Consider the following 20,246-nt stretch of genomic DNA (forward strand, 5'->3'; position numbering starts at 1 on the left):
GTGCTCAGAACAAAACGCCCCTCCTGCCTGCGGGGGCGTGGCTGGGGGCGTGGCGAGGGCCGGGGTGCGCCGGGAAGGCGGAAGCGGGGCCGGGGCCGGGGCCGGGGCGGGCATGGCCGGGGCCGGGGCCGGCTGGGCCCCGCCGCGCCTGGACGAGTTCATCCTCACCGAGCGCCTCGGCACCGGCACGTACGCCACCGTTTACAAGGCCTACAGGAAGGTAGGGCCGGGCCCGCTGCGGGGACCCCCTCCAGCCCCCCCAAATCTGCCCCTCCCCGCCGGGACCCCCGTTTTCACAGCCTGGGACCTGTCCCTCCCCACCCGGGACCCCTCTGGTAGGCTGGGGAGGGACCCCCAGGGTGGCTGCTTGGGTGGGGCCGTACGGGGGGGCTCCAGGGCTGGCTCCCCTCGGCAGAGGGACACGCGTGAGGTGGTGGCCATCAAGTGCGTGAGCAAGAGGAGCCTCAACCGGGCGTCGGTGGAGAACCTGCTGACGGAGATCGAGATCCTGAAGACCATCCGCCACCCTCACATCGTGGAACTCAAGGACTTCCAGGTGGGGCAGGGGGCTTCCCGGGGAGGGGACTGAGCCAGCATCTGTCCAGCTCAGGTCCTGGGGTCCATCCTGGCTCCCCAAAGGTGTATCCGTGGGGCTCTGTGCCAGCAACCGGGCAAACCGGTCCAGGTGGACCCTGCGTGGGTGGGATATGCGGTGGGACTGGCTAGGGCGGCGCGACGGGGTCCCCTTTGCCTCGCAGTGGGACAGCGACCACATCTACCTGATCATGGAGTTTTGTGCCGGGGGGGATCTCTCCCGCTTCATCCGCATGCGCAGGATCCTCCCTGAGAAGGTGGCACGCGTCTTCCTGCAGCAGCTCGGTAAGGGCACCCTGCCCAGTGCCCCCGCCAGCTCCATCGGGCACCCTTCCTGGGGATTTTGGGGGGCAGGGCTGTGGTGGTGTCCCCCCTGCCACGTGCCCATCTGCCTGCCCAGCCTGTGCCCTGAAGTTCCTCCATGACCACAACATCTCACACCTGGACCTCAAGCCACAGAACATCCTCCTGAGCACCCCAGAGAACCCCCAGCTGAAGCTGGCAGGTCAGGGCACATCCCCAGGGAGGGGCTCGGGGTGGCAATTCCTTCTCCCCCTCTCCCACAAGCTCTCTTTGCCCTCTCCCCTGTAGATTTTGGGTTTGCACAGTACATGTCGCCGTGGGACGAGAAGCATGTTCTGCGGGGCTCCCCGCTCTACATGGCCCCCGAGATGGTGTGCCGCCAGCAGTACGATGCCCGGGTGGACCTGTGGTCGGTGGGCGTCATCCTTTACGGTGGGCTTTTGCTTTTATTCCCGCTGGGGCTTGGCTCGGGGCTGGTTTCCCCCTTCCATCTCCCCCCGCTTCTCCCTCTTCCCTCCCGCAGAAGCACTTTTCGGGAGGCCGCCCTTCGCCTCCCGCTCCTTTGCCGAGCTGGAGGAGAAGATCCGCAGCGACCGGGCTGTTGAGGTAACGCGGGATGGGACGGAGCCGGGTGGGATCTCACAGCCTGTCCCTGTGCTGGGGCTGCAGCAGGGCTGGTGGTCTCAGCCCCCTTCCCTCCCTAGCTGCCCAGCCGGCCCCTCCTCTCCCCGGAGTGCCGGGATCTCTTAGGACAGCTCTTGGAGAGGGACCCTTTGAAACGCATCTCCTTCGAGCGCTTCTTCGCCCACCCTTTTGTGGATATGGAGCATGTCCCTGGCCCTGAGAGCCTCTGCAAGGCGGTGAGTGGGGTACTGGGGTGCTGGTCCCTGGGGGCATGGGGAGGCCGAGCCTTGACCCCTTGTCTCCCCCAGACCAACCTGGTGGTGGAGGCGGTGAAGAAGGACCAGGAGGGGGACACTTCCGCTGCCCTCTCCCTCTACTGCAAAGCCCTGGAGTATTTTGTGCCAGCTCTGCACTGTGAGTCCACTCTGGGGGGCTGTGCCAGGTGTGTTTGGGGGGGGCAGCACCCTGGGGGAGGCCAGTTTGCAGCCCATCCACCCCGGTGTTCGGTTGCTCTCCCCCCCCCCAGATGAAAGTGATGCTCGCCGGAAAGAAGCCATCCGTGCCAAGGTGAGCCAAAAACCCCTGGGGAGGTGGGAGACAGCATCCCCCCGTCTTCCCTGGCCAGCTTAGCTTGGCAAGATACCCCCTATCCTCTGTCCCCCATAGTGGGGATCCCTTCACCCCCTCTCCCCCCCACTGTGGGCAGGTGGGACAGTACATCTCTCGAGCGGAGGAGCTGAAGGCGTTGGTCACCTCCAGCAGCAAGAGCCTCCTGCAGCAAGGAAACCCAGCCAGAGAGCTCCTTAAAGGTAGCAGTTTTTGGGGACCGGCATCGGCAGAGGGGGCACATGGTGGGTTTTGGGCTGAAGGGTGCTTCCTGGGGGTGCTCCCCAATGCAACGTCCCCTCTTGCAGAGATGGCCAAGGACAAGCCTCGGCTCTGCGCTGCGCTGGAAATGGCTTCTGCTGCCATCGCTAAGGTAAGTCGTGGATTTGGGGGTCCCCTCCCCCCTCGAGTGGAAGGGGAAAGAGCAAATGGGAGCCGGTGTATCCCCTCGGCTGCAACCCAGCCTCTGGGATCTCTTGCAGGAGGAGGAAGGCAAGGACGATGGTGACACCCTGGAGCTCTACCAGCAGAGCCTGGGAGAGCTGCTGCTCCTCCTGGCCGGTGAGTTGTGGCTGTGGCGGGTGCTGCGGGGCAGGGGACGGATCCTGCGCCAGTGGCTGATCTGACGGCGCATCCCTCTTCCCTCTGCAGCAGAGCCTGTGGGGAGGCGACGGGAGCTGCTCCATGCGGAGGTGAGTGCCAGCCGTCAGGCAGCAGCGTGTCCCTGTTGGCATGGCTTTGAAGGGACTTTCCTCTCTCTACTCCAGATCCAGACCCTGATGGCCCGAGCCGAGTACCTGAAAGATCAAATGAAGGTATGGCTCCTTGGGGGCCTCTGGAGCACGCCTGGGGAGGCTCTGGAGCATGCCTGGGGGTGGTTTACAGGCTGGAAAACACTCTTCTCCCCCTGGCAGATGCGGGAGGCACAGTCCATGGGCAAGGAGGCGCTGGCAGAGCCCGTCCGGAGCAGTGAGTCCCCATCTCCGTCCCCTCTCATTCCTTTGGAGGGGGCTTGGTGAAAAGGGCCTGGGGAAGTGTCCCCCCTCGTGGCTGCAGTCCTGTGGTGGGGAATATCCCTACAGCTGCCACAGCCATGGGGATCCTATGGCAGGGAATCCTGCCATAGCCCGTGGGTAATCCTGACCCTGCACACCCTCCTCTCCCCCCAGCATGGGGTCATCCATGCCCGGGAGCCCACCCGGGCTGGGTGATGGTGTGTGCAGCCAAGTGAGTGCCCTCTGTCCCCCTCCGCACAGCCTGCACTTTGCAGTGATGCACAGGAGCCGGCCGGTGGGATGCTGCTTGCTGCCCTGGCACTGCCATGCAAAGAGATGCCGTTGGCAGGGTGGAGGAAAGATGAGGTTTTCGTCCCGTCCGCTTTGGGGTAACTGCCTCGGGGGCTCACCCTTGCCCTCCCATCCCCAGAAGGTCCCACAGATGGGTCCGCAGGGCCATCTGCCCCTCTGCCCGGGCGCTGGCGTCAACTCATTTCCCGACAGGTGGAGTCCCCTCCCAGCCCTGCCTCGACCGTCTGCTGCTGCAGCCTCCCCTGACCACGGCGGGCGGGTTATTCCACTCTAATTCCCTCTGCTGGCTGCAACAGGCTGGGTATTTTTATCCTGGCACCAGGCTCCAGCACAATATCCCCCCTGCCAGTCGCATACATCTTGCCTTTTCGGCTGGATGTTTCTTCCACCTCCCAAATTCTTTTGGGGGAGCCCTGAGTGTATGCACAGCCCAGACCCACAAAACCACACGGGTAGCTCCAGGCTGTTGGTGATAGCAGCAGGCAGGGGTTCGGGGACGCTGCCTGCACCTGCCCTCTGCTGTGCCTTTCTCACCCAGCAACTACCTCTCTGCACCCACCGCTGCTCGCCCAGCCTTGAGCACCCAATTGCACTGTCCCAGCCCAGCTGTACCTCCCTCTCGCTGCTGGAGCATCGGGGTCGAGGCTTTTGCTTCCTAAACCTGCCTGCACTGGAGTCTGGCAGGTACTGTCTGCGTTCATCATTTGTGTCATGAGGTGTTACCGGTGCTCAGCGGGGACTGATTGATTGTGCATGCTCCTCCGTGGGTATGGTTGTCGAATAAAACAGATGAGCAGAAATCAATCACCTTCAGGGACAGAGTCGCACAGCTGCAAACAGCAACACCTCCCCAAAGGCAGAGCCTGGGCATCCTGCCTGCTCTGCTCCTCAGGGCTCTGACAACCTGAATATCCAAATTATATTCCTGGGAGCCCCCTCAGCCCTGTAGAAGTCGCTTATCCGGGGTGGTGAGGTCTGCCTGTCCTGCAAAGCAAGGGACTTTTCTCAAAATCTACTGTATTTCAAGGGAATGTAATTTATTGTCTTTATTAAACACTTGTTTTCTCCAATTACTCTAGTCTCAGGTTTGTGCTTTAAGACCCAAGAGGGGTCTCCAGCCGAGCCCAGGACCTAGAGCCAGCCCAGGGTGCCTGGAGCCATCGGGAAGGGCCGGGGACCCCTCATCCCTGTCCCCCTACCCAGGACCAGACCCGGGGGGTCCCCCCTCCTCTCCTCCAGCCAGCCCTGGCTGGAAGTGTGCTACCTCCCCAGCCTCCCTGGGGACATGAGGCAGCCGAAGCAAGGTTTGACCTTGTTTTCGCTTCAGATTTTTTTTCATTTCTGTGTGTGTAAAACATCGAGCAGAACAACATGAAAGATTACGTAAAATCACATTTTTCCCAATAGATTTTTATGGTGGGTGAGGAACGGCTGGGCTGGGCAGGGAGGTGTGGGGGAAAGGCAGAGGGGCTGGAGCAAATGATGGGGTGATTTTTGGGGGGCCCTAGGGGATGGTCTGAGCCGTGACCCCAGCACAGCTCCTCCCGAGGCTGCCTTTGCCCCAGATGCTGCCCCATAACATGGTTTCTTCCCCCCACAGCCCCAGCCTGTAGCCCTTTGCGAGCTGCTCCGTGCCCAAGCTGTCGGAGAGCTTCCCAGGCAGATGTGGCAAGGCATTTTTATGTCTTTTTTATTATTCTGAGCAGAGATTATATCCTGAGGCTTTAAAGAGCTTTCAGACCCCCTGCCCTCCCCCGGCCTGTGGCTAGCGCAGAGCCGCTGGGGATGGCTGAACCGGCTGGCTGCAGCAGCCGGCACGGGTAATCGCATCTGCCTTTACGCTCTGCCGAAGACGTGACTGAATCCGGAGCCTTTTGAAGTAGGGAGAGGCTCCAGCCGCTTCCCCGGGGGTGACGGAGCTCAGGGCGCCTTGGCTTTGTGTCGGGGTGGATGCGAGTCTCTTCTGCGTCAGGGCTCGCAAAGCGCTGCCCAAATGTCACTGCCCAGGCTGAAGGGAAGGAGGCACGAAGCGAGCAGTCCCCAGCCCAGCAGCGTGGGGCCGGCTCTAGTGGTGGCCTCTGTCACTTGGCATGGCTTTGGCTGCAGTGGGGAGGAGCGAGCGCTGCCGTACTCCAGCCGCCTTCTCCCGTCCGTGTCACAGCAAAGCCCGGTGGGGATGCGTGCCGAAGCGGTCCTGCCTGCTCGTGCCATCCAGCCCTTGCAAAGGGCTCTTCCGATCCGGAGCCTCCCGTGCATCGCTCACAGGGCGGCTCTTGGGTATGGATTGTCACCCAGAGAGGGACACGGGCGGCAGATGGGTTTATCACCCTCCTTGTACCAGCCCGTGGGTTACTCGGTGATATGAGTTCAAACACTTTTAAAGGAAGAGAGGGCTGGGGAAAGCTGGGTCAGTGTGTGGAGCCAATCCTGGGCTCTCCTCCATGCTCTTTAATCCAGATTAATCCCAGTATCTGGACCAGCAGTGCAGCGATGCTGCAATGGGATAGACGGGGCCATCCCTTCCCGCAGCAGCTCGCAGGGAGACTTAATTGCCTGCCAAAAGAAGAATGAAGTGTTCAGCGGAGATCCCCCATCCTTTGATGGTGGTTCATTTGTTTCAGTGCTTTAACGATTGCTCATTTAATGCTTTGGCCATTGAGGAAACCACTCACATCATCCTGCGCTCACCAGCAGAAAGGAGGCCTGATCCTGCGGCTGTATGATGAGGGGTTGCTCCACATCTGGTGCAAGAGGGTAGGAGCTCTGCTTGCCCGCGCAGCATTTATTTCTAAGCTCAGCTGCCAGCAGAGATCCTCCAGCGCCCAATAAGGGCTTGCTCAGACAAAACCACGCCGAACTTGGTCCCATAGGTTAGGGAATTATGTAGGGGTTTATAGTGTAGAAGAGAAAAAATAGATTTTCTGCTTTAATCCACGCTAATTCCTTGCTTTACGTTTTTTAGCCCGTGTGTTGATGCCCAGAGTGGTCATATGGCATGCAGGCAGCCGGGATGCTCGGCTGCAGGGGTGCTCGGGGACCGAGCAGTGGGGAATGCTGGCAAATGGGATGCATCTCTTGACGGGCAGGGGACAGGCAGGAGGAAGGCTGCCTGCCCCTGCTCGCCCCACCCAAAACTCTCCTCCCCAGTATGGGCACCGGGCCAGCGATGGGAGCAGGGCGGTGGGCCCGGAGCATCCTCAGAGCTCACGCTGCTTTGCCAGGAATGCTTTACTGAGGCTTAACACGTCGCGGAGCTGAGCGGGAGAGCGCGTGCTGCTTGCTTTTCACATGCCTGGGGGTCATGGTGCCTCCTAAAATAAACCTGCCGAGCTTCACGCGGCCTTTGCATGGCGGCACGTGGGCCGGGAGCGAGCATGGAGCAGAGCCGAAGGTCCACGACTGGGGGAATGGGGAAGGGGGGCAAAATAACAGGTGGGGGAGAGGGTCCAGGCTGTGTCCTGGTGGGGTTACACTGGTTACGGGTGGGGATGAAGCAAAGGGCTGCATCCCCCAGCCCCATCTGCCTCCCTCTGCTCCGGTGGGGATCCAGCTCACCCGCGGGATGTTTTATTGGTCAAGCCTTGCCATCAGCCGGGGATTTAAAAGCCAAGCCCGGCTGGAGGGCTTGGCATGGTCAGTGCCTGCTCTCTGCTATCCCTTTCCTGGTGGGGGATTAGATGGGCTTGGGCTGATCCTCATCAGGTATGATCTCCTTTCAAAGCTAACGCTGCTTCTGCCAATCTTCCCCCTCCTTTCTCACCAGCCTCCAGCACCGTGTGGGGCTGGGTTAGGGCTCTGCCTGGGGCAGATGTCCCTCGAGCTGCCGGTGGGTCCCTGCGGGGCTGGAGAGCAGCCTGGTCCGTGGGGCTGGAGGGTTGCGATGGTGTGTGTCCCCATGGGCAGAGCATCATGCCTGAGCTGCGGCCAGGAGGCTGAGCTGCCTCTGTCTGTCTGTCCTGTCAGCCAAAGTGGTGGCTGATTTCTTCTCAAAGGTGAGACAAACTCTGACTTTGGAGGATATCAGGAGTTTCTCAGGACTCCCTGGCCCCAGCACGGTATTACCAGGGCACTGGGGGTAGAAAGCAATCTCCTAGCCATACCAGGGAGCTTTGCTCAGCCCAGCAGCTCGCATCCATGCTATAATTAATAATAATAATAATAATAATAATAATAATAATAATAATAATAATAATAATAATAATAATAATAATACCAGTTTCCCAGCACCCTCCCCTGCATTTCCTGGCTGACCTACCCCCCGCAAAAGCAAATTGCAGTTAATCCACTCCGTTGGGATTTGAAGCAATAAATTCCCAGCCTGTGCCAGCTCTTTCCAGGAAGCCTCGCTGCAAGAGCCCACCACCCGCCAGGATGCCAACAGGCCAGAGCTGCTCCAGCTTGAAGTCACACCTGTACTTATCATGGTCTCTTCCCTGCAGAGACATGTCCTTGCTCGGAGCAGCGCTGTGGACATCCCGCAGTGCCCATGAGACTGAGGCGGGGAGCTGGTGAGTGATCTGAAGGCTTTTTTACTAAAATAGCCAAAAATCTGTGAAATCTGGGGGTTTTGCTTGCTTTTAAACCCGGCTGCTCACAAAGAGCTGCTCGTAGCATCCCTTCAGTACGAAACATGGCAAAACACCCGACCACAACCAGGCGTGATGCTTTCTTCTGGATGATGCCACAAGAGATTTCTCCCTTGAGCTCCCATCACTGCTCGCCCCTGCCCTGTAAAGGGGATGTGCTTGATCTCTCTACACCCCTCGTACCTCAGGGCACCCCAACACCTTTATCAGGAAAGCACTGCTCGAGGAGAGAAATAAATGCATAGACATCTCCTGGTATTTATTCCACCGGTTATAACAGTACCATGGCATGGGGACAGCATAGGAGGTGGAGGGACACTCAACTGAGCACAGCGCACAACTACAGCATGACAGAGGAGGAGGAGATTTTCCCTTATCACTTTGTTCTTCTCCTGGAAGGAACAAGGACACGAGTGGATCCCGCCCCGGGAGAGGGAGGGTGTGCCACCACCGCTCCAGGGAAGGGCTGGTGTGGGTTCAGATGAGCACCGGGGAGGGGTTTTATTCCTCTCCGACATTAATTCAGGCTTCAGCCCTCTGGTCCTCAACACCCCCCTTCCCACTGGGCTAAATGGGATCATACAGCAGGTCCTTCCCGGCTGACTCCTTTGAGAGGGTCCCTCAAGGGCAAAGTGGTTGGTATTTCTTGCACGGATGGGGTGTTACTTCTCGTGTGATGGGTATGGGATGCAGGGGGGGGGTGGGCGCATTTCGCATTGTGCCTTGTCCTGGCAAAGCAAATCGGAGCCTCCCTGTCATTTCTAGGAGGCTTGGTCAAAATGTGTAGGCAGAGACATGGCATATGGCCACCAGTCTGCTGGAAAGCCTTTGCCTTCCCATGCTGATGTGGTTCAATAACACTCCAAGGTCACTCAGAGCTTTCCTTCCATGCAAACCCCCCAGCTCTCACTAAAGACACCCACTGCCACGGGCACAGGAGAAGGCGTTGGGGTACGGGGGGGACATGCTGGCTCTTTGCTCTAACCTCAGACCGGAGAACAAAACAAAAACCACACATCAAGGACATCTGGGTCAGGGACTTGAGGCTTCACACGGCTCAGAAGGAGGACCCGACTCACACAAGGCAAGGGTGACAACATCAGTGGGGTCCCCGCTGCAGGCAACAGCCACCACCAGACCCTTCGCTGCGTCCCCTCCCTTCTCCCCTGCCGTCACGTTGACGGGGAGGGGGGGGTTCAGCCGGGTCACATCACGGCGCATTTCTCAGCCGATTGCTTCAGGTCCTCTAGTGTGGCCGAAGCTTTGTCTTTCAAGGAATCAAGGTCCAGGTTCTGGATGTTGCTGAGCTGGCCGATAACCGAGTTCTTCTCTTCCTCCTCCTCGTTGTCCTGCTCGATCATCTTGGCCAGCTCTTTGGGCAGCTCCACGTCGCCTCCCACCAGCTGGATCTGGTTGTCATCTGTTTCATTCTGAAATGGGCCAGGAGAAAGTCACGTGTGGGATACTGCAGGTGGGAAGGGGAGCTTCTGGAGGCACTAAAGGCACGTGCAAGGTTCACACCGGTGTCTGCACGGGCTTTGGGCTGTCTCCCCATTTTAAGGTCCATGTGTGTTGGTCCCTGGGGCTCACAGTCATCCTTGTGCTGCAGGTAGGATGGTGCCCATAAGCTCCATCACTGCTGACCCAGAGGGGACACAGCTGAGCAGAGCCCAGGCACACACCAAGGGACACAGCAAGAGCTGAGATGATAACCCGAATGTGCCAGCATCAGTATAAATTGGCTTTCAACTTGCATTGGAGTGGCTGGGGAGGCTTAGGCACCCAATTAAGCTACACGCATGCTTAATGACTGCACCCACTGGAGATGGGGGTCAGCTCTGCGCTGGAGAGCCACAGGGAGACTTTGCAAGAGGCAGCCCTGCTGCCAAGCGGGATGAGTAATGAGCAGAAGAAACTTGTCGAAAGATTAAAAGGGACATCTCAAGCATGAGAAAGCAGCAAAAGGATCGGGGGGGCAGATCTGAACAAATCCCTGTTTCCCCTGAAGAAAAAATCTCCATCTCTTCTTTTTCTGCCTTTTCTCGCTGTTGGCAGGGGAAAAATAAATTCTCCAGCTGTTTATTTCCTGGCAATAAAAGGGGTGTGAGAAGCAGTGGCGTGTGCATCCAGGCTGGCTGAACAATATCAAACAATCTGAACAATATCACTTGGCTTAGCTGACCTTTCTGAACTAAAATTAGCCCGGCTCCAATTTAGAGTATTCACCACCGAGAGACTCTTGCTAAATAAAGGGTGCGTTTGGGGGGAGAAGAGCTTGCGGCAATTCCAAGAATGGCTGAATTATCCCTTGATTAAATTGTGACTAGTGAATCATTCATCGGGCAGAAATTCCAAAATAGGAGTTTAGCTGGGAAATCTTTGCCAAATAATCCGGGGAGAGGAGCTGGCTAATCCAGCTGGGAAGGTGTAACTCCGGCTCTGCTCCTGGCTATGGGGCTGGGAGTCCGGGGTGAAGGTGGCTTTCCCTCGTCCAGCTGGGGTTAGGGGATAAAAGAGAGGAAGAGAGGGATCAAGCAGGGCAGAGGGTGTGTGTCAGGGGTCCCACTGTTTGGGGCTGGTGGCTCGTGGTGATCAGGTCTGATGGGAAAGGACCAAGATTTGGGTGGAAGGATGCTTTTTAGGGGAACTGGTTTGCACTTGGGCTTTGCAGTTCAAAAACCCACCCAGCCAAGGGGGTCCCGTGCCCCTTCCCCTCCTTGCAGAGCAGGGGTGCTGTCTGTCCCTCCATGGTGCCATCCACCAAGCCCCCCATGAGGGTTGCTCTGGGGCTTGGCTCCCTGTGTGCCTCCCCCCATGCCCAGCACGGCCGTACCTTGGGGAGCCTGTACTTGTCTCGGAAGTGGGACCTGAACGTGGCCCTCTCCGCCTTGCGCTGGGCAAACTGGGCATCTCTCTCCATCCTGCGAACCACACAGGGCAGTTACCGGCAGCTGCTGCCCCCAGTCCCTGGGTTTGAGCATCTCTATCCCCCCCAACCCGGCTACCCGCCATGTCCTCTGCAAAGTCCCGGTTCCCCACAATTTCCTCCCCCCAGGGCAGTCTGAAAGGAGAAAACAATTCCATCTCACGGGCGAGGAAGCGGATTAAGGGATTAGGGCATTCATTAAACTCCCTCATAGCCCTGCTGCCCCCAGCGCCGTGTCCCCCCATCCACCCATGCATGGGACAGGGGGCTGCAGAGGGACTGCCCCATCCTGCACCGGACCCCGGGGGTCCAGCCCACCCCGGTACCCAGTGCCGGTCGCACTTACTTCTCTTCCACCAGCTGCCGCTGATATTCCTCATACTCCTCGCGGGTCATGCCCTGCGCCTCGGCCGGAGACTTCTCACCCTCGCTCTTCTCCTCACCGCCCAGGCCGCCTGTCAGGTTCTTCAGCTGCCCTCCCACCATGCTCTTCACCATGAAAGCCATGGTCGCAGTCCTGGAGGGCTGGGGAGTCCGGGGGCTGGGGGAGCACGGGTACCGGGGAGCCGGGGTGTGGAGTTACTGGAGCTGGGGTGCTGGGAGATCCGGGGTTAGTGGGGAGATGGCGTTCTGGGGTATGGAGGAGCGGGGAAGATGGGGTTGCGGAGTTATGGGGGAGGCCGGGGTACCGGGCTAAGAGTGAGCCAGAGTGCCGGGGAGCTGAGGTATGCTCGGTGCTGGGGTGCCAGGAGTAGGGAGCTGCTGGGAAGCTGGGGTGCTGCGGGTACGAGTTCCCGGGGAGCCGGAGTACCGGGTTATTGAGGAGCCGGGGTCAGTGGAGCCGAGTTCCCGGGACGCCGGAGTACCGAGTTCCCGGGGAGCCTGGATGCCGTGGAGGTGAGTTCCCGAGGCGCCGGAGTATCGAGTTCCCGGGATGCCGGCGTGCAGCGGAGCCGAGCTCCCGGGATGCCGGAGTACCGGGTTATCGAGGAGCCGGGACGCTGCGGAGGTGAGCTCCCGGGATGCTGTGGAGCCCAGTTCCCGGGGGCCGGGAGCCGGGCTGTCCGGGCTGCCGGGGATCAGCGGGGCCGCGCCGCCCCGCCGCCCATGGCGGGGCCGGGCTGACCGGGGAGCGGAGCCCGAGCGGCGCGGAGCGGCCGGCGCTGCAGCACCGGGGCGCGGACAGCTCCGGTGTGTGCGCGGCGGGCGGCGGCACCGCCTCCCGCCCGGCCCCCGCCGCCCCCGCCGCCCCCCGCCGCCCGGCAGAGAGGCGGAGCCGCCGCCGCCCCAACCCGCTCCGGGGGCACGAGGGTCCCGCCACCCCGGGGCAAACTTCGGCGGGGGAGGAGCCCCGGAGCCCCCAGCCCCGCAGGCAGCGGCTCCCGGCGGCAGCCCGCGCTGCCGGCCCCGGGGCACGGGCATGGTGGGGGCTGCCGTGAGCCCTGCCCGACCCTCCCGGGCACCGTGCCCTGGTCTCCTCCTGTTCGGGGACAGCTAGCCATGACGCCTGGCTGTCTTATCCCATCGAGGGGCTGCGGCGGAGCAAGCCCACAGAAACACCTTTTTTTCCACTCTATTCCCCATGCTTTGGGTCTGGCTGGAGGAAAAGCCGGGATTTAGCGCTCTGTAAAAGCCATATGTACCACACACGAGTCGCAACTGTTGTTTGCTCGCAGATCTAAGGGCTGTCATGGCCAAAAGCTTGTTCCTCTCTTTCCCAGCGGTATTAATGGTATTAATTAATCCTAATAAAAGCTGCTATCAATCCCCACAAGCACTGCCTCGCTGATGTACCAGAGCCGGCCCAGGGACCCACGTGTTAATCGGTCACCTAAATCAGGAGGCCGAGGACAGAGCAGGCATTGATTTCGTTGCGTAATTCCCTCGTCCCCTCCAGCTCTCCTGGATCCCATCCTACCCCCACTCCCACTCCCACTCCTGCTATTTCCTTTGACTGCAGCCGTCTCGTGGGCCTTGGGGAGTGAGCAATTAATGGCATCAGAAATGCACCTCCCTTCCAGATGGCCAGCCTGGCTTTAACATACATTTCTCCCTTTTTCTTCTCTGCTCATGAAAAATGAGCGCGGATCCAAACCCCAATCCCGGCTTGCGGGAAATCATTTCATTTCCGAAATTTAAAGACAATCTCTGCAGATTAAAATGATGGAACAGCTGTGAAGCGATAAAGTGAAAGAGGGAGGGGGAATCGGCCCACCTTCTCCCTTCCCCCCTTGTCCAAGGTAGCGCCAGGCAAAAATTTGTCTTAAAAGGAAAATAAAAATTTTAAAAAAAGTATTTTTATTGGATAATAATCTGATCAGCCGTTAGGCAGTGACCGCTGCTGTTATGGATCAGAGCCCACTTTTGGAAGTGAGAAAAGGGAATTTGTCCCAGTGAAGGCTCTCGGGGGCTACGGCTAAATCCCGGCAGAGTAGAGCCCCCTGAATGATGCCGGCAGTTCCCCTGCATTCATCTGAACGTGCAAATTGCCTTTCCACACAGCCATGAGGCTGAGAGACACCCGTCCAAGGCACCATTTGTCACAACTCAGCATCACCCACAGCATCTCACCACCACTCAGATGCCCCTGTGGCTGCTGTCTGCCCTGACCCAACCCTGAGCTGGCTGCTCATGACTCCTACCAAATGTTTGCAGTGATTATTTTCACTTTTCACACCGATCTGCAGACCCTCTAAGCATTTTCCCATGGACAGCCCATGGAAAATGAATTTTAACCCACAATGAGCTTTCACAGCCTGCTTAGAAATAGGCTGAGAGCCCCAGGCACTCTGCAGACCTCCCATCACCAACAGTGTGTTCAAGTTTTGGCTGTCAGTCACAGAAGAACTGGATGAAAAGAGGGGCAGAGATGAGGAAAAGCATCCCTGCTTGTGTCCCAGAGCTGCTTTGGCCTTGGATGCCGGGCAGGTTTGAGCTTTGGGTCAGTCCAGAGCAGACTTCTGATGTGGCTGGTCCTAGGATCTTGTTCAGTCTGGATTTCTATCTAAGCATTCACTAACAGTAAGAGACTTGAAGTCAGGACCGATTTTTTCCAGCTGGGTTAGATGGGTCAGCTACCATGTAGCCTCCCTGTCTGAGAAACTAAGAGAAAACAGCTCTTGATGAGTAGAAATGCTTGGCCAAAGCAGCTAGGTGAAAATTAGCATGTGATTACCGGCAGCGGCTGGGACTCAGTCACTCGTGGCAGGGATGCTCGCTCACCAGGAGATGGACGTGCCCCACGGAGGGGGACCATGAGGTTGTTCTTTGCAGCCTCTTGCAGCCCAGGGTGGTTGGGGAACTGGTTTTTAGGGATGGAGCAAAAGGCAAAGGAAAGGACCTCCAGCAAGGTCTCACAGCTGCTGGCAGCTCTCCCATCCCTTTGGCTCTTTGGGCCATGCTCTTTCCAGGGAGGCCAGTGTCCCATCTGGAGGTGGAAGAGAGAGGGAACCCAGAGGGTGCAGAGGTGATCAAGCCCACGGCAATGCTTCAAGGTGGTTGATTTCCCATCTGCTTTTCTTTGGGCAGCTGAACTGTTCCTTATCCCTGAAATATATTCAAATAAGAATGACTCATCCTCCTCCCAGGACTCTAACCTGCAGTAATGAGATGTAAATCCTTGCATGACCTATTATATTAGCTTAAGCTATATCACACATCTCCGTGGATTAGACGGGAAGGAGATGAAACGTCGCCCAGTAGCAGCCAGCCTCAGACAAGCTGGTGGAAGTTAAGAGGATCCTCTATGAGCATTGACACCTGATTTGAATAGGATGCAAGCAGTTCCATTCCCTTTGCCATGGTGAGAGGGATCATTTCAGCTCTTCTTTCCACGTAATGGGAGAACTGGCTCCAAAGCCACACCTGGAAGCTCTCTCCTCAACCAGGGTTTCATAGGATGCTCCAGAGATCCCTGAAGGGGACCAGAAATGGCCAGGATTTCCTGGAGTGGCTGGTTCTTGGAGTTTTCCCATAGATTGTACAGGGGAGAGGAAGCGCCTGTGACCTTGACTTGCAATGCAATAGCAATAAGGCCACTGAAGGGCAGCAACCTGATCCTTGTCAGCCTGAAATCCAGGGGAACACAAAGGTTTAAACCTTTGAAGACCCTGAGTAGGTGAGTTAATCCTGGAAAGACGTGTGTGTGTGCTGGAGACGCGACAGGGGAGGAAATGAGAAGGCGTTTCTAAATAAAGCAGGCAGCCTCTCTGCTGGGAGAAGTCACGCTTGCACTTGGTGGTTGATTGTCACTTCTTGTGACAGGGACAGGCACTGCAAACACAGGGACCTCTGCGCTCAGCCCTGACCCTGGGTGCACAGGAGCAGAGTCACCTCTGCTCTTCCCACCTGCGGGTGGGGATGCTCCAACGGGATGGGGACAGGGATACCCTGCTGTGCCCATCACTGCCATGAAGCCGGGGCAGCTGCCTGCTCCGGGCACGGGGATAAGGCACAGTGACATCCATCCCGTGATGACGGCATCTGGAACAGACCCAGGAACTGAGCATCCCCTGGGCAGGGAGCTGCTGCCAGCAGTGAGGTGGCTCTTGCCTTGGGCACAGTGGGGGACATCTGCCCCCTTTCTTTGAGGTCTCCACCAGCAAAAAAGCAATAGAGCAGGAACTGATTAAACCTCAATACTGATTAATCTCTGCTGAAACATCTTTTTTTTTCCATAGAGCAGCCAATGAAGGTATGTTGTGTATCCTCACTGGCACAAGCAGCTTCTCTGTGTAAAATACTTAGCTGTGAGAAGGTAACTATTACTCCAGGACAGTTATTAAGAAGTTATTAAGAAAATGCTGAGGGTCTGAAGCACTGGGATCTGGGGGGGAAACGCAGAGGGACCGCAGGGGGGACAGCCTGGCCAGAGGGTCCCGGTGCTGTTATGGACCACCACAAGCTTCAACTACCAAAAGCTCAAGAGAAAAATGTCCTGTGGTCTTGAGCTGTAGCATCCCTTCGAAGGGCAGTGAGTTCTCTTCTGCTCAGCACTCATTGGGGTAAAAGTGCCACTGAGTCATTAACATAGGGAATAAAGAAAGTTTAGGGTAAGGGTGTTGTAAATTATCAAATAAAATTACTTCCTTTCATGTTACTTGAATATCATTAAATAAAGCTAAGAGCGTCGGGAGTTTGTCTTGGCCAAGGAAGATGAAACGCGACGCAGCAGTCAGCTTTGTATGGAAATGAAATCAAAGCTGCCTTTTCATGACCTAGGGAAGCCATTTCAATGCAAAGCCTTCCTACTCCTATAGAACCAAGCCTTTAAGTTCCAAAAATCTGTCATCATTGCCTAAGGACAAAGAAATCCCATAGAGGGGGGTTTATTACTGTTCTTAATCGATTTTAAGCCTTAATTATACTCAGGCAGTGCTATATATCACATAGGCTCTATGTCACATGTTGCATCAGGTAATGAATTTTTTTTTTTTTTAAACTTGTGTTTAATTGCATCCCAAGCTCTCATGCATTCATGCGGCTGCAGAGCATCCCTCAGTGGGGATTTCACTGCCTGTGCTTGTGGCAGCACCGGCTGACTGTGAGAGGGGGCACAAAGGAAGATATTGCAAGGGCCTTTACAGGGTCATGCTCATCTCTTCTCTTTCCCAGTATATAACAACTAAATAGTTTTATATTGCTAGCATTATTTTGATAATGAATACCCTACCGTTCTGTGCAGTATATCTCCCTTAAACCTCTGTTATGGGTATGCACACGTGTATATACACACACATGTATGTGCACTACAAATTATTTTGTTCAGATTCCCACAAGCTGAAGACCATCAGAGCCCTCACTGCTCAGGGAGGTTTAATGCCAGCACACGGAAAGGATCAGGCCTTCCCCATTTATTTCTAGGCAGGAGAAGATGCGACAGCCAGGTACCCTGACAAACCCGGCACCTCTGGCTGGCCATCCCCCTCCTCACCCTGGGGTGGCCTGGCAGAACATCCCCTGGGAGACCCCAGACGGTACCTGGGAAGGGAAGATGGGAGTGGGGATGCTGCTGAGATGTCCCCCCACTTTCCTCTGATCCCCCTCATCTCATCACGGTGTCTGGCTGAGCACCCTGGCTGAGCACAGGGCTGCCCAGACTTGGAATTAGGATTTTGAGCACTTTTGGATGGGTGGGATGGGAACGGTCCTGCCAGAGCTGTGTGGAGGGGGACATACAGCCTTCGCCCCAAGGGATGGAGGATGTTGGGGATGCCGTGGGTGCATTATCAGAAGAGGAGGATAACCAGGCAGGGGAGCAGGTCGCACAGAGCAGGGGTGGTTATAATCCCTGTTGGCACACGTGCTGGGAGGAGAGATGCTGTTGGGGGGGTGAGGAAGAAGAGGGAGGTGATTGGGGTGGGGTGGGGCTCCCACGGCAGAGTCTGCACCCGAGCAGTGACACAAATACACACGGACAGACACACAGAGCATGTAAACAGGCACATGGGGAGACCATGTGCTGCTTCGCTGCCGGTGGTGGAGAGCAAGCCCGGAGCAAAGGCACACGCCAGCTGAAACACACACACAGCCACACACACACACACAGTTTTCCCACGGGCAATCTTTCCAGCCTTGCCTTCATTTCCTGGAGTGCTCGGAAGGAAAAGCCAGAGAGTGGAGCTGGAGAGGTGAATGACACCAACCGGTGATGGGAATGGCTTTGTACATCACGCTAAAAATAGTCCTTGTGATAAAGTCAATCGCAGAGCGGGAGGAGGTGCAGGCAGTGCACAGATGCTGGCGAGGTCTGCCAGGGGTTCGGAAGCCTGCACATCACGGATGGAGCAGAAAGAGCCTCGTTAGGCCATAATTAGAGCTGGTAATTTGCTCCAAGCAGCACTGAGGGAATTAAGCAGTGGGCAGTTTGGGAGGGGGCCTGCCTGGGCACGTTACACCCCTTCCTCTTGGGATGGATGCTTTGCAACCCTGGGAAATGGGAAGCAGTAAGCGATTGCTGCAGCTGGAATTGTGCTGGGAACAGATGGGCACTCTGATTTCCTTTGAAGTGAGTCTTGGTTTTTATTTGTTTAGAAGAGGAAGGCTCTCCGCATCTCTGGGGCTCGTGGGGTAAGAGGGAGAAGGCAGGCAGGGGCTGGGACATGGGGAAGGCGCTCAGGAAGAGCCAAAGCCAAAGGCAAGAGCCCCGATGGAGAAGGGAGAGGATATCTGCAAGGAGCAGAGGGCAGCAGGGCAGGGACAGGCAGCACCAAGGGAGCCAGAGCCAGCACTGGAAGAGATGCTCTGGCCAGGGTGACCCCAGTGAGTCCATGCAGGGGGGCAGGTGGAGGAGCCGGCAAGGCTGGGACAGAGATGGTGGCCAGGGAAGGAAGAGCAAAGCACGTGTGACTTCAGAGATCGTCCTTTCACCTCCTGCAGCTTCTGCAGACCAAGACACTCCCAGCCCGGCTGATCCCTGGCAGCAGATACCCTGAGCCAGCTGGGGATGCTAAGCTCCAGTCCAAGCTGGGATCCTGACCAGCGGTGCAGAGAGGAGAGGCACGAGGGCTGCCAGAACTGAAGGCTGAACTTTCAGGAGCTTTTTAAACCAGGACCTCCCTGCGTCTCTGCCCTCCTTGCATGCCATGTGGCAAAGGCGTAGGGAGAGGCAAGGTCCATTTGTGCCATGGCATGGGCACCCTGGTGTTCGGCAGCGCTGGCCTCACAGGCAGCAGAAATAACTCCCTGCCTGCTGTTGCCGATGATGATTCACACTGCAAACTTGAGGCAGGATTGGAGCTGACACAACTGGGCCCAGTGCCGATCTCCTCGTCGCCGACGGGAGGAGGAGGAGGAGGAGGGGACATGTTGCGAGCTAGCACCCGAGAGCCACAGTAGCCCCTGGGTGTCACACAGGAGCCAGCAGCCTGTCCCCTCTTCCCACACAAGCGGCGGCGGGCAGAGCTGGTCCACAGCCTGCTGATGGGTTCACAGCTGATGGAAACAGTCCCAAAATCCCTGGGGAGAAACACTTAGTGGGATACAGGCTGTCCTCGGCTGTGCCTCGCCAGGCAGCAGCCCAAAGCAGGGGGCTCGGAGACAGGAGTCAGGAGCAAACAGCCCTGTATGGGGGAAACTGAGGCACAGACACTGGCAGCAGGAGGGGCTTGGCAGGTTTAAGCTCCCCTCTTTGCAGTGAAGACTGGCATTTCTTACAGCAGCCCTCTCTCGGCATCCTCCAACCACATCCCAGAGGATGCTGAGGATGTCAGTACAGCACCAAACACTCCCAAACCCTCCCCGCCTGCCCATGGGAGCAGGCATAGTCACAGAGATCGGCAGCACGGTGCCATTTAGAGGAAAACCAAAGGACTAAATGAGTTTTGGTTTAGGTTTTCTCCCATTTTTTTGATGGCTGGCAGGGGTCCATCGGCTAGCGGTAACCTGGGGCAAGGGGACCAGAGGGGATGTGATGGGGGACTGGACCAAACCTCCTCCCTGTTTGCTGATGTCTACCATCACATGAACGTGCCAGACATTTCTCGCCATTTCAAAAACCATGTTTCTTGCAGGCTTTGCCTGTAAATGACTTTAATCTTCATAAGCCTGAAAAGTAAAGCTGCTTATATGGCTGGGGCCTGCTGGAGCACTAGGAGGAATGGGGAGGGGAAATGGACAAGAGGTGGGGGGCATTGGTCCGGGAGAAATGAAACCCTACAGTGGATCAAGCCCCACCACATCCATCTCCTCTGGACATCCGGACACCCTGAGGTCTCAGGGGAACGGGGTCAGGAGCACTCGACTTCCACAGCCACTGCCACTTCCCCTCCGCACCCGAGGGCTCTTGAAGGCTGTGTCACTCCATCCTCCATCCCACCCGTCCCACCTAGACCTGAGCTGTGCCTGCTGTCCCAGAGCTCCCTGTTTTCTCCTCCCCCCCTCCCCAAGAGGAGTCTTGGTCCCAATCCTGGCCCCAAACAGACTGAGAGATCCTGACTCTGCCTTCCGAACCAGGCAGCCGGTAAAGCCAATGCCCCACGCATCGTTTAACGCTGCATAATTCTCCCTTGGCTGAAGGGAACTATTTTAAACCTGCTGAGCCCTGCGTGCCAGATGCCACCTCCACTCAACACCCTTCAAGAGTGCAGGGACTCCGTGGGGACACCTCCTTTGGGGTCGGGGGGCAGGACATAGGGGGTCCCGCCTTTAGCCAGAACAAGGTCCACCAGGTCCAGGCATCAGCCCCAAAATGCATCCCCACATCTTCCCCCAGCTGGTCCAAGCATCTCCAAGGGTGGAAGATAAAGCCTGGGTTAAAGGGGAGCTTTGCCATCACTTGGCAGCTTCATCACTGTCACAGCC

At 57.3% G+C, this 20,246-nt stretch overlaps 2 protein-coding genes across 8 annotated transcripts; one reads left to right on the forward strand and one right to left on the reverse strand.

The window, feature by feature from the left end:
* The first annotated feature begins 78 nt into the window (after positions 1-78).
* ULK3 (unc-51 like kinase 3) lies at positions 79-3,534 on the forward strand. 7 transcript variants are annotated; one of them, XR_012043956.1, is made up of 16 exons: positions 79-220; positions 416-556; positions 759-879; positions 995-1,099; positions 1,186-1,329; positions 1,421-1,503; positions 1,602-1,757; positions 1,830-1,935; positions 2,048-2,088; positions 2,228-2,330; positions 2,436-2,500; positions 2,610-2,688; positions 2,779-2,819; positions 2,872-2,942; positions 3,042-3,096; positions 3,384-3,434. XR_012043956.1 is itself a non-coding variant. In XM_072871280.1 (16 exons), exons 1-16 carry the CDS (start codon positions 113-115, stop codon positions 3,398-3,400), a joined length of 1,413 nt encoding a protein of 470 aa, XP_072727381.1. In that variant the 5' UTR covers positions 79-112; the 3' UTR covers positions 3,401-3,534. The 7 variants fall into 7 exon arrangements, 5 of the variants coding, with proteins under 5 accessions (XP_072727381.1, XP_072727383.1, XP_072727382.1 ...); XR_012043957.1 differs by having other exon boundaries at positions 2,782-2,819; XM_072871280.1 differs by having other exon boundaries at positions 2,895-2,942; positions 3,384-3,534.
* A 5,691-nt stretch (positions 3,535-9,225) lies between these two features.
* CPLX3 (complexin 3) lies at positions 9,226-11,453 on the reverse strand. Its single transcript, XM_072871103.1, has 3 exons — positions 11,293-11,453; positions 10,854-10,941; positions 9,226-9,450 (listed from the first exon to the last, which is right to left on the reverse strand). The coding sequence occupies exons 1-3, from the start codon at positions 11,451-11,453 to the stop codon at positions 9,226-9,228; spliced, it is 474 nt and encodes a 157-aa protein (XP_072727204.1).
* Between the last annotated feature and the right edge of the window lie 8,793 nt (positions 11,454-20,246).

This window comes from Ciconia boyciana, chromosome 8 (genome assembly GCF_034638445.1).
Source record: "Ciconia boyciana chromosome 8, ASM3463844v1, whole genome shotgun sequence".
In the NCBI taxonomy this organism is placed as follows: domain Eukaryota; kingdom Metazoa; phylum Chordata; class Aves; order Ciconiiformes; family Ciconiidae; genus Ciconia; species Ciconia boyciana.